The sequence below is a fragment of the Alternaria atra genome, assembly GCF_907166805.1.
Source record: "Alternaria atra isolate CS162 genome assembly, contig: 21, whole genome shotgun sequence".
Classification (NCBI taxonomy): domain Eukaryota; kingdom Fungi; phylum Ascomycota; class Dothideomycetes; order Pleosporales; family Pleosporaceae; genus Alternaria; species Alternaria atra.
In genome coordinates this window covers 6261990-6274968 of record NW_025091319.1, presented here as the reverse complement: position 1 = coordinate 6274968, position 12979 = coordinate 6261990, and the positions used below count along the sequence as shown (strand labels likewise).

The window sequence follows — 12979 nt, the reverse complement described above, 5'->3', positions numbered from 1 at the left end:
GTGGATACCCTAGAAGAAGACAGCGACTCGGGAAAGACTAGCTCTTGCCCAAAGTCACCGGCAAGAGCTGCATGTAAGTCAGCACAATTTGGCAAAAGAGTGGGCATCCTTTAAGAAGGACATGGGCAGCAATGGGATTACTGTCGAGACACTAGTTGACCAGCATACCTTTGCTTCAACCTTAATTGACACTGGAAATCTCTCATACTCTCTTATAAGCCCCGCCTTGTTAAACGTGCTGGTTTACAGTGCCTACCTATCTCCCCCCGCGTGTTGGAAGGAGTTACCGAAGAGCCTGGGACTATTAGAAGAGTCGCTAGGCTTACTATCGACATTCAAGGCTACAAGGACACTATATGGGGATACGTTGCGCCTTCACACCCAGGGTATGATCTTATACTTGGACGCCCGTGGATGAACAAGAGACAAGTTACTATTGCTCCATCGAAGAAGTCTATCTATATCCATTCATCACACCAGAGGATCCGCCTTATTAGCACAGAGGACCGCCCTATCCCGAAGGACCTACGGCTGAAGCGCATTGGTGCAACAGCTTATTACACGTACATCCGGCGCTCGAAGAACGACAAGACAGTACAGATATTCGCAGCCTCTCTTCAAGACATTGAGAAGCGTTAGCCCCAAAGAAGAAGGTTGATGTTATGTCTTATCTTCCTAAAGCACACCAGCACATGGCCTGGATCTTTGACCCCAAAACAGCTGCAAAGATGCCTCCTCTGCGCGGACCGGAGATTGATCATCGGATTGAACTAGAGAAGGATGAGAATGGCAAGGAGAAGGAGCCACCCTGGGGCCCCTTGTACAACATGAGCAGAGGAGAGCTCCTAGTCTTACGCAAGGAATTGATATCTCTCCTCGACAAGGGATGGATCAGAGCAAGCAGCTCCCCAGCTGCCTCTCCAGTGTTATTCGCAAAGAAGCCAGGAGGAGGGCTACGCTTCTGCGTAGACTATAGAGCTCTTAACGCAATCACCAAGAAGGACCGATACCCGTTACCCCTAATCCAGGAGACCTTTAACAACATCGCTAAAGCAAAATGGTTTACAAAGATTGATGTATCAGCTGCTTTTCACAGGATAAGGATCAACGCGGGAGACGAATGGAAGACAGCCTTCCGCACCCGATTTGGATTATACAGTGGCTAGTCACCCCTTTTGGTATGGCAAACGCACCTAGCACCTTTCAGCGGTATATCAACTGGACGCTTCGTGAGTACATGGACGACTTCTGCTCAGCCTACCTGGATGATGTCTTGATCTACACCAACGGTACCCTGAAGGAGCACCAGCAAAACACAAACAAGGTCCTTGAGGCCATGGGCAAAGCTGGTTTACCTTTGGATATCAAGAAATGCGAGTTCGACGTTAAATGTACAAAGTACCTTGGGTTTGTGATTGAAGCTGGCAAAGGACTGAAAATGGATCCTGACAAGGTTAAGGCTATTAAGGAATGGGAACCCCCAGTGAACGTAAAGGGAGTGCGCAGCTTTCTAGGATTTGCGAACTTCTACCGACGTTTTATCAAGAACTACTCAGAGATAGCAGCTCCACTTACAAGGTTAACTGGAGATGTTACCTTCCGATGGGGAGAAGTAGAGCAACAGGCGTTCGACAAGCTAAAAGAGATCTTTATTACCGAACCAGTACTCGCTCAATGGGACCCGGATCGAGAGACTATCTTAGAGACTGACTCGTCTGGTTACGTAGTTGCTGGAGTACTATCTCAGTACGATGACCAAGGGCTGCTACGACCAGTCGCCTACTACTCAAAAAAGATGACTAGCGCTCAGAGCAATTACGAAATCCACGATAAAGAATTGCTTGCAGTAATCTGCTGCATAGCTGAATGGGACGGAATGCTGAGGTCTTTAAAGAAGTTCACGGTAATTACCGACCACAAGAACCTAGAGTACTTTGGGAAGCCTCGGCAGCTCAGCGAACGCCAAATGAGATGGGCCCAGTTTCTCGGAAAGTTCCCAAACATGGAGATCGCCTACCGGCCTGGAGCTGACAATGTCAGAGCCGATGCTCTTTCAAGAAGACATCAGGATATGCCAGCTAATGGTTCAGATGCACGGATCTCTCGACGTTTCCTGCAGGTCTTTAAACCCGCTACTGCTACGATAGACGAAGACCCAGCTGACGACGAAGCACTGAAGATCTTTCGGTGTAGTGTTGAGAGACCGACAGTTTCTCCTACCCAGTGTCTGCACCCCCAACCCCACCAGCTCAACACAGGTTAGAGCAACTATGGGAGGAAGCTAGGGAAAAAGATCAGGTGTACCAAGCGGCCTGGAAAGCGGTTAGGGACGGTGAACGCAAGTTTCCAACAGCTTTAGACCTCAAGCTATCGATCTCAGAGTGTCGCTTGGACGACTCTGGTAACCTATTATATCGAGATCGAAAATGGGTACCAGACAGTGAACCTCTAAGGACTGGCATCATACACAAAATGCACTCGTCAAGGGCCTTAGGACACCCAGGAAGAAACCTCACATACCAAGCTGTTGCACGGGAGTATTTCTGGCCTTTATTAAGCAACTCAGTTCGCCAGTATGTACGGAACTGTTCTGTTTGCGGACGAGTGAAGCCTTGGAGAGATGGCCTCCAAGGGCTACTACGGCCTTTACCAATTCCTGAACGCATCTGGAAGGAAGTCTCTATGGACTTTATAACTGGCTTGCCTGAAAGTGAGGCTGTACCAACCTAATGGTGGTAACAGACCGCCTTAGTAAGGACGTAGTACTTATGGGCTTAGCAGACATTACGACAGAGAGTGTAGCTAAGGCGTACATGAATCACGTCGTTGCATACCACTGGCTACCGGACTACATTACTTCAGACCGAGGCTCACAGTTTGTAAGCCACATGTGGGCTAGGCTTTGTGAACTAATGAGTATTGAGCGAAGACTATCGTCAGGATACCACCCAGAGACCGATGGATCTACGGAGAGAATGAACGCGACAGTACAAGCCTACCTCCGCGCTTTCTGCGACTGGAATCAGAGCAATTGGAAATCCAACCTAGGAATGGCTAAAATCGCAATTACAGCAAGGGAAGCGCGGTCTACAAGGATGTCACCATTCTTTATGCAGCACGGATACGAAGTGGACCCTGTTCAGATTGCTATTAAGTACGGCCCGGAAAACAAGCCCAAGGGAAAGAGAGTGCAAGACGAGCATGAAAAGGCTGAGAACATCGTAGAAAGATTGAGGCAGAGCATTCAGCTAGCTCAAGCGATTATGGGAGAGGCCCAACAAGACCAAGAACTGCAGGCTAACAAGAGACGGAAACAAGCTCCTCAATTGCGAGTTGGTGACAAAAGTATGGTTAAAGCTAGGCGACCACTTTAAGACTAAGAGGCCAAGCAGAAAACTTGACTGGAAGAACTTGAAGTATACGGTACTTGAGATTGTAGGACCAAGCGCAGTCAAGCTAAACACTCCTGGACGAGTTCATCCAGTATTCAACGTCAACATGCTGAGGCTCGCTTCATCGGACCCGTTACCTAGTCAGCCACAAGATGATAACGAGCCAGAGCCTATTGAGGTGGATGGAGAAGAGATGTATCTGGTAGAGGAGATCCTGGAGGAGAGAGGCCAGGGGCACAGAAAGCAGTACCTGGTAAAATGGGAAGGCTATCCCGATCCAACTTGGGAACCAGCCGTAAATCTGAAAGAGACTGATGCTCTCAAAGATTGGAAACACGCCACACAGGAGGGATCTAAGCCTAAGAAGGGGGGTACTGTAAGAGGCTGAAGCCTTGGTTAGTAGTACTTGGCCTGTGGCCTTCGTTATAGCTGGTTGGGATAGGCTGCAACCCTCGGAGCGTTGTCGGGGCTTCATCGGCGCTCCACGGACCCTTAGAAGTTTCTCGAACCTAGCACTACGTGATACATAGACTCAGCGCAAGCGTAGTGTAGCTTCTCTATCGAATTCATTACTGTTATACCTTGCACTTATGGTCAACCCATCGCACCCTTACAGCAGAGTGACTGCCACGAAAAGGTCACGTCGAATCTTGTAGATTTGACGTTGATGATTGGTGATATTGATCGATGTGGGGAGTGATCCCGATCTATATTGGATGTTATGATGGTCTACCAAGTACTATATGTTCAACAAAGCGAAATCATGGTTCCTTGCTAAGAACGATTTTTCGTAACTACCTGCCCTCACCCGATGTATAAGCACGACATATCGGATATCAGACTGCCGGTACTTCTTAGACACCGGTTTCTCACGTCATACATGTGAACTTCAACAGCGAATGTCCGGTAGAGTTCCCGCATGGCACGCATTAAAAATAGGCGAGTGCGCTACGCTCTTTACGGGCCAGTCGATACGATTACTAAACGATCTCCAACCCGACCCTCTCAAGCCACAACAGATATGTTTACTGAACAAATCCGTAAGCGCTCCGTCGCAGCAGTCGAAGCTTATGCGGAGCTAAGATTTTCAAGCCTTTTCCCAGAGAACAGCGCGCCATCACCTTTCTTCCTAGCGGTCGATCACAACCACGCAATCTTACTATGATGCCGCGTGTTTGGTAAGTTCTTCGAAGCCGCAGCAAAGCTGTTGATCGAATGTCATCTGCTGTTCGATGAGTAAGCGTTGTTAGATGGTTCGCTGATGCACTTTTGGTTTGTCATCGAGCTGATCCCGGGGTAACTGTACACATACTTTACGATAGCGAGGCAATGATGACGTGATCGGCCAAACCTGTCGTTACATACAAATCTTCTTCGAATCCGTTGCATTTCTCCAGAACTCACATCGCAATGGCATCTTCAATTTCTTCGGCTCCTTTTGGCAAAACTGCTGTAGTTCTTACCGACGTTTACAATGAATTCCTCCACCCCAAGGGAAAACTTAATGGCTTCGTCAGCGAATCGATGGCTACGACGAATACCCTAGTTCACCTACACGACGTTGTCAAAACAGCCCGCAAACTCGGCATACCCATCTATTATTCGTTGCATCAGGCGTGGAAACAGGGCAAATACGAAGGATGGCGTCACATGAATCCAACAACGACGGGATTGAACGAGTCTAAGGCCATTGAAGAGGGAAGTTGGGGAGCGGAGATATATCCCGGTCTTGAGCCAGACATTCTGGGCAACAAGGACGTAGTAGTCAGTAAGCATTGGAATAGCAGGTGAGTAAGAACAGTCAAGTTAAGGAACGAACAAGCATATACCAGATGGAGTACCATGCTTTCTTGATTGCTAGTTTGTGCTATCACTATTAACTAAATGGATTAGTGGATTTGCCAACACCGACCTCGATTATCAGTTGCACCAACGCGAGATTACCCATCTAGTAATGGCAGGAATGATTGCGAACACCTGCCTCGAATCCACGGCAAGGTATGGGCGAGAGCTGTAAGTGTCTTTCCTTTTGCGATGAGATCGCATCATGTGCCTTTGAAGCTAACAGTATTGCCCTTAGTGGATACCATGTGACGCTATTGTAAGCCCTGAGCCCACAACTCCATAGTACACGACTGACAGAACGGCACGATAACAGATCCGACGCTACGGCCGGTTTCTCAAATGCCCATAAGGATGCTGCGACGGGCCTGATATGGCCGATCATCGCGGACGAAGTGAAGACAGTTGGCCAATGGGCTAAAGACCTTGGAGAGAGTGCGGAGAAGGACAATTATGTCAAGTCTGAATTGTAGTCAATCTATAGGACTTCCATCTTTTCAACACACCAATTGTGTCGATTAAGATATATGCTACCACTACCTGACACAAGACAACTATTAAGCGTCACGGGGCTAGCAGACCGAGGAGATAGTTGTACGTAGTTATTATATTTACTACATATTGCTAATGGTACAAGGTTAGACTAAAGACAGGCCGTAGCATAAGGTTCTTAGGGCAAAGCAGTGACTACAGGCTTTTCTATGTAGACGCTAGGTGTGCTATAAATCTACTATTCATAGCGCATCGAAGAGGGAGAAAGAGAGAGCTTATCAGCTAGTACAAAGGGTTAGTCTATACGCTCGTTGTCCGTTCAAGTACCAGAGCTATTGCAGAAGACGTCGTGTCGATAATGTTCTGTCAGTGTGGTGCACGCGACCAGAGTTGGTGGAAAGTAGATGTTCAGTTTGGGGAAGAGGTTGTACTCGGAGGTAGAAGACGATAGCCTAGATAAGAGTGGGTCCGGGTGAGCGTTTGCACTAGTCCGCGTAATTTCATTCACCTCCGGTGTGTACACCGCCTGGGTATTACGTGCGCACGAAACTTCACTCACTCGAACTACCTTATTATATCTCCACCACACTTACTCCACACTTACACGACAATTCCACCATAACTGTCAAGCTCATCATCAACAAGACACAACATCATGGCCGACGTGAGTGACCATTAACCGTGGAAACAATAGCGTTCAAGGCGACGTCTGGCAATCTGACAAGAACCAGCCGATAACCCCCAAGAAATCTCTAGTCGCCGAGCTTCACGAGAATCGAAAGGTTTGTTGTTATCCCAACAGAACTTATCTGAGCATGTACTGACAGTTCCAGACTCCCACACGCGAGTTCGAGCTTCCGGCCAGCAAGGAACCCGCCGTCAACAACAAGCAGGCGGCACCAACTGAGGCCTCTCTGGAGGATAAACTGGAGCATGAGTTGGCAGAGGGAAAGCATCTCGACGAACAAATTGCAGAGTTGGAGGCCCGTATCAAGAACCGCAAGGAACAAGACAGATTCTTGCAGGGGGTCGTGCCGGATTTTGATAAAGACATGCAGATAGAGTGTGCCGAGGAAGCCCTCAAGCTATTGGACTTCGTCGACCTCCTCCATGGCACTCCCATTGAGGCCGCTTGCAAAGATTAGGCTAGCGAAGGCGAGTCGCGCGGTAGAATGCGAGACGAGGATGAAAAAAGCGCTCGGGTCACCAAGGACAGATATGAAGGCTCCAACCGATAGCCGATAAGACAAAGACTTGACCAACGTGTTGAGCTCCATGTGCCTAGTGAGCTTGATGAATAAAGCGGGAGAAGCCTCTCACACATGTAGTAGCCACGCAAAATGTGAACTTGCCTTTGGTCCTTGGGTAGTACACCAGCGTGTATCAAGGCAAGAGAATGGCAAGGGCCTGTGTACAACACGAGAGAACGCACGAAAGATTGGAGTCTGTATGGGCAATATAGTTCTTAACACTGTCGCTTGTCATGCTTGGACACGATCATGGCCAGAAGAAAACTATCTCACACTCGTCCTTTCGCTATCAGATCAATATTTGCTGTCGGTGACTTGACTATAGCCCCGATTTTCCCTCCATCACGTCCTCGGTTGTTGGCAGTCCCAAGTCCTTGGCATGTAGAGCTATATCAAAAGAGTCGGTGACTGGAATCCAAGTTGCAAGAATCACGCGCACGTGGTCTTGGCGACGTCTGTTTGTCACGGGGAAGGCTGAAAATCCCGCACGCGCCTCTCCCTACGGAACCGTGGCCCCGTGGGCGTATATTCAACTGGATACTTTTCTTTTCCTTTTCCTGATCTCATACACTATCTTTGTACCTGCCAAGAGTCGCACGAACAATATCTCACTTTAGTCCTCCCAGGCCAACCAACCCTTTCAGCATACCTAGATATGCTTGGCGGCCGTGGTGAAAGCGTCATCCATGAGACAGGATGGACGGATCCTTGGCCGTCCGGGTGTAAGATTGAAACAAACCGGAAGCTCGACGGAAAAAGCCGACTTGGGCCAACAAGTCCTGCAAGAGGCCTTTGGACTTATGAAAAAGGGTGCGGCAAGGCCACTCGACACTGCCAAGCGCCCGGGCATCGACACCAACACGCCCAAATGTCTAGAGAATGCAAAGAAGCCGCTGGTGCTGAAGGAGTATCAAGCCCAGGCCCTAAACACAATGCTGGACGATTATGCAGCCGGCGGAACCGGTATGCTACAAGGCCTTGAGATGGATACGAGAAAGACATTCATCATGCTGGGTAAGCAAGAGATGTTTGAAGCGCAACCTTGGTTCTTGTCTCTAACACATGCAGCATTTCTGGGCTCGCTCAAGAGGAAGTCGAATATACCGCATCTGATTGTGGTGCCAGTAAGTCTGCTAGACATGTGGGAGTGTGAGATCAGGAACAGATTGCAACCTGTCCCGATCTTCTGCGTATATCGTAAGCTCCTCGATCAATAGTAGTGCATTCGGCCCTTGTAGGAAAGCTGACAAACGTTTTAGAAGAAGACTCCAAGAGCGGTCGCACAGCTACTTACGCGCCATTCTTGCCTTGTCTATCAAAGCCTGCACAGTCCGATTGAGGACTACGGACAATTCGACGGCAAACCGGTCGCCGACTTCAAAGAGGCGATCACGGTGACAAAACACCATGACCTATCGAGGCAAGAGGCCGGCCTCCAAGAGAAGACGATGACGATATGGGACGAAGCTCGCCGCGAAGAGCATAAAGAGCTGCTCAAGGCGAGGCAGGAGGATCCGAGCCCCAGCGTCGCCTTTGCACAGGCGTTCAAGGAGATCACCGATGCTCGTTTGGCCATCGTGCATCATTTGTGCCTCGAATACCGATATGGAGAACTCGGCGATTGCGACTTCGTACTCCGGGAGGAACAAGCTGACAAGCTGCCTGACGAGATCCAAGAGGCCATCAACAAAATGAAATCCAAGAGTTCATCAATCGCCGACAAGAATCGCATAGTCCTCCGCACAGAAACGAAGAGATTAGGGAAGGAGTCGTCGCGCATGAACGCGTTTGTAGCATGCTATCAGAAGCAGCAAGAAGAGCACCCAGGACCAATCCTCGTCTTCTCCGAGTTCTTATCCGCGATAGACGTAGCGCACAACACGTTGGAAGAAACTTTTGGCAAGAAGAGATTCGTTATGTCGCGACCTCGTCGCTCGACTGTGTTGATAGTCTACCCAGCAATATTTTCAGTATGAACTCTTTATTGTTTCACGTTCACCAAACTGAAAGGAAATATATTTGTTCACTACAGCGTCACGAAAGAGCGCGTTCGCTAAGCCTGAGATTTCCACGCGTTTCGGAAACCCAATGCTGTAGCCAGGTTGTTCAACAAGCTACAGCCACGACATCTGGCATGTCCCATGCAACTCAATCTTGAACACTCCACACAGCCCTCTGTAAAGATGTTTCATTCGCAGGAAGCAATAGATGCGGCTAAGAAGCCTGCAAGATCTGCGACCGGATATGGGTCATACGATCAGTATACCCGTAAGTAACCTACAACGCCCCCCAGCTCCAATCTACGATACTATCGCCTATGTGCCGGATAACCTTCAACGATCTATCAACGCTTCCGAACCCATGGTTTTATCACGTGTAGTCTGCAAGGTCATAGAAGGTGAACTTCTTTGGAGTGCGAAATGATGGGTGAAGCGTGAACCTCCAGGTTGTGACCTAATCTGCCCCCACAGTGAAAGACCCCACAACTTCACCGCTCGGCAACTCAAACCTTACAATGCGTGCATCCTGAGTTCAAGCCAAAAATTCAATCTCAACACCAGTACCATTAGCCTGTCAAAGATCATGGAAAAATTTATCATGAATCTGAAATGGCTCGCAGTGCTACGCGCGACTTGCGCCACCACTCACGGAGAAGCCTACCCCACAGCAGCAGAAACAGCAGCAGCAGAAGGCTCAGGCAAGACATACGACGAGAATAACGAACGGGACCCTTGCCATCGCACGGATGATCACTCAGAAGATGAAGCTAGCGATGATGTCGAGATCGAGACGCCAGTGGAGGTCACTAGGGAAGACGGCAACGCAGTACATATACCTGCTAGGAGCAGCGGGAGCCCCGAGAAAGCGAAGGATGGCATCAAATTCGTTTGGAAGTACGTTGCCGCCAAGATCACCCTTCGGGTCACACAGGCTGAAGACGCTGTAGTCAATGCTGTCGAGAAGGTCAAGCAGGTTGGTTTCATCGATACGACGAAGGCAGTCGGGGCCTGGATCAAGCTACATCCGTGGGAAGCAGCGGCGGTAATTCTGCCTCTGGCTACACTCGCATTCATAGCAGTAGCACTCGCAGTTACAGGATTTAGCCAGCTGGGATCGCTGCCGGTATATCAAATCGAAGTGTTCATCGTAGAAAAAAACGACTAACTGATCGTAGGCAGTACGGCAGCGATCATCCAAGCCAGTATCGGTAACCTCGTCGCGCGCTCGATCTTGGCTACATGTAGTAGTGCTATGACGGGTGGCTATGGCGCTTTGATCGTATTTGGAGGGGCGTGGCTTGGGTCGACAGCCGTGATGATCGGTCTCGCGACAGCTTGGAAGAGATGGACGAGTCATTCGGAGCGTACGATGGTACTTTTGGGAAGGGGCTCGCCAAAGCCTGACACAGATGAGAGCAAGCAAGCCGTGCCCGATGTCATATTCTGGACGATGTTTGCAGCAGCCTATGTGGTATACCGTTTCAAGAGTTGGTACCGGGGTCGCGCGGATGGGAAGTCACCTGTTCGCAAGCCGAAGGATGAGTAGCCTGTAAAGGTACGCTTGGCCAGCCGGAGGAGAACCTCAACTTTGTAGTTCTAGAGATGGCACAAGGTAGCGCTGTGCGAACAGTTTCGGAGGTTTCAGTATTGCTGACAGGGAAGATTGGAAGCTACATTGATCCCGCGACTTTCGGGTGTAGTGTACAAAAGAATCGCGGTGCTGGAAGTGAGTTCATGTCCCAGCGTATCGTTGGGTCGATGCTCGAGACCGATAATGATACCATGCATCTTGTTAAGCAAGAAGCCCCTTATACTTCTCCAAACTCTCGCGAGGTTGGTCAATGAGACACACCGGCGTTTCACCTTTCCCAAACTTACATGTCTAACCCAAAATACAATAGACGCCTTGAATGATAGCGGTGGCTCTTCGCCGCCTCCGTCTTATGTCACATGCTACTGCACACCGAGAGAGAGAGGCTTGAAGCTAGAGCCAACTTCTTGCTCGCCTCATCGACATACATAGTCTCCAAGACGCATTCCGTATATCTCCTCCAAACCTTCACATGATTCTCAGACGCTGTAGCAGCGGAGAAACCAATGTCGTTGAGGTCGACAAGTGAGGATGCGATCGCACCGATAGCTATCCAACGGGTTCTATATTTGGAAGGCAGGAAAAAGGTAAAGACAGCTGGTAGTAGTAGTTTGGAGAACAAGAATCCAGCCTCGGTGAGGTTTATGCAGGTTCATTTGTCATGAGCGTGTGATGGCCGGAATGAAGAAAGTGTGATTCGTGAATGTGAGTCGAAGCGGTCAACTGTTGACTGCAGTGACGGAAGACCAGGATGACTCAAAAAGCACAGCTTCCAATAGAAGACAAGGTGTTGTATGTATCTTATATACGATGACGAAATCGCTATCGACCAGCCCAAGATGTTGTCATGCAGGTCGGAAGTCCGCAGTCACCACTTCTGTGAGTGGAGAATAGCTGGTTCATTCTATCGGTCAAGGCATGCGTCTCGTCTATCGTGGCGGTGCGTTGGGTATATGATAAGTAAGGAGTAACAGAGCTCATGACCCAGTTGGTTGTTGAGCAGAGCAGTCGTGAGAGAAGTCGTCCAAGCTTGGATGAGGCGTCCCACTAGTGCTGACTAACGACGCTGCGGGCCAGGAACGGCGAAGGCGCGGCAAGCCTTACCTCCTTCAACAGCTAACGCATCGAACATGCCACCAGATCGATCACGCAACATCAATTCTCAGGGCAGACAGAAGTCTTGCTCAGCATGCGCGAAAGCGAAACGAAAGTGCGGTCTAGAGCAGCCTCATTGTGCACGATGTGCTAGGCAGCACCTATCATGTGTCTACCCACCACAGCCTCGTGTGCAGGCCGCAACTCCGCAAAACAATGCACCTGAAGCGTCTGTTGACATGACACCCTCGGAGCTACCAACGGATATGGCAGATGTAGTTAATGAAGATCTTGCTTTCGACTTCGACTTACCCGCCATGCCAACACACTCTACGGCAGACATCTTAGACTTCGACTTCTGTACCGACGCAAACTCTCTCGATGCACTTTCGGAAATGCTGAACCCAACATCCAACCAATTCGAACAGATGGCGCTGCAAAGAGCTGGCACGCAAGTAAAGACGCCCTTCACGTCAGGGCATCTTTCACCGTACGCAAAGTCCAGAGTAGAATACTCAATCGAACATGTCAAACTCGCGCCAAAGATGATGGTAGAGCAAGCCTGTACGCCCTGGGCGCACCCATTACTCTACGAAGGGCATATGCCCAGGTCACTACAAGACGCACACGCAGCATGTGCCCTTTACATCACTAGGAATGATATTAACGCTGAGCATGTCGCACGGTACATAATAAGCCGCGCTGAAGAGCTTGTAAACGTCGCTTTGCCAACTACACCAATAGAGATCCTAGCTCGTACACAGGCCCTTATGCTATATCAGATCATGCTTCTATTTGGTGGCGATGTACGATTCTGGGCACGAGCCGATGCCCTACTGCCTCATCTTGAGGACATAGGCGCCGCGCTGTTATCTATTGCGGCTGAAGAGACTGAGGTATCTGGATCTATACCACTTTATCCCAGTACGATTGCTCGCTCAGCTTGGAGATCGTACATCTTCCGCGAATCAGCCCGTCGTACTGTTCTGTGTGCCTTCCATATAACCGTCATGTGTACCCTGCTTAGCGGTCAACTGAAGACTTGCGCTCACGATCTCTCCCTAAAGAACCGCGTCACGCTTTCTGCGCATCTGTGGAAGGCAACCAGTGCTTTCGACTTTGCCATGGCTTGGAACGACAGGAATCACTTCGTCATCAAAGAGCTCGACTTCACAGATGTCATGAAGACTGCGCAACCGGATGACTTGGATGTATTTGCTAACATGATGCTTGTTGGACTGCAGGGTATCGACGACATGCGAGGCTGGTACCATACACGTGGTGGCATCTTGCTCTAGCTTCCTTCCAAGCGATGTC

At 49.5% G+C, this 12979-nt stretch overlaps 5 protein-coding genes across 5 annotated transcripts; all 5 read left to right on the top strand.

The window, feature by feature from the left end:
- Positions 1-4802: 4802 nt before the first annotated feature.
- On the top strand, positions 4803-5707 carry ALTATR162_LOCUS2528 (uncharacterized protein; the record flags this gene model as incomplete). The annotated part of the gene is made up of 2 exons (XM_043310134.1): positions 4803-5160; positions 5535-5707. The coding sequence occupies 2 exons, from the start codon at positions 4803-4805 to the stop codon at positions 5705-5707; spliced, it is 531 nt and encodes a 176-aa protein (XP_043166069.1).
- Positions 5708-6381: 674 nt separating this feature from the next.
- On the top strand, positions 6382-6871 carry ALTATR162_LOCUS2527 (uncharacterized protein; the record flags this gene model as incomplete). Its single annotated transcript, XM_043310133.1, has 3 exons — positions 6382-6390; positions 6458-6508; positions 6560-6871. 3 exons carry the CDS (start codon positions 6382-6384, stop codon positions 6869-6871), a joined length of 372 nt encoding a protein of 123 aa, XP_043166068.1.
- A 791-nt stretch (positions 6872-7662) lies between these two features.
- Positions 7663-8952, top strand: ALTATR162_LOCUS2526 (uncharacterized protein; the record flags this gene model as incomplete). Its single annotated transcript, XM_043310132.1, has 3 exons — positions 7663-7990; positions 8045-8166; positions 8236-8952. 3 exons carry the CDS (start codon positions 7663-7665, stop codon positions 8950-8952), a joined length of 1167 nt encoding a protein of 388 aa, XP_043166067.1.
- A 607-nt stretch (positions 8953-9559) lies between these two features.
- On the top strand, positions 9560-10522 carry ALTATR162_LOCUS2525 (uncharacterized protein; the record flags this gene model as incomplete). The annotated part of the gene is made up of 2 exons (XM_043310131.1): positions 9560-10116; positions 10156-10522. The coding sequence occupies 2 exons, from the start codon at positions 9560-9562 to the stop codon at positions 10520-10522; spliced, it is 924 nt and encodes a 307-aa protein (XP_043166066.1).
- A 1379-nt stretch (positions 10523-11901) lies between these two features.
- On the top strand, positions 11902-12960 carry ALTATR162_LOCUS2524 (uncharacterized protein; the record flags this gene model as incomplete). Its single annotated transcript, XM_043310130.1, has 1 exon — positions 11902-12960. The coding sequence occupies one exon, from the start codon at positions 11902-11904 to the stop codon at positions 12958-12960; it is 1059 nt and encodes a 352-aa protein (XP_043166065.1).
- Between the last annotated feature and the right edge of the window lie 19 nt (positions 12961-12979).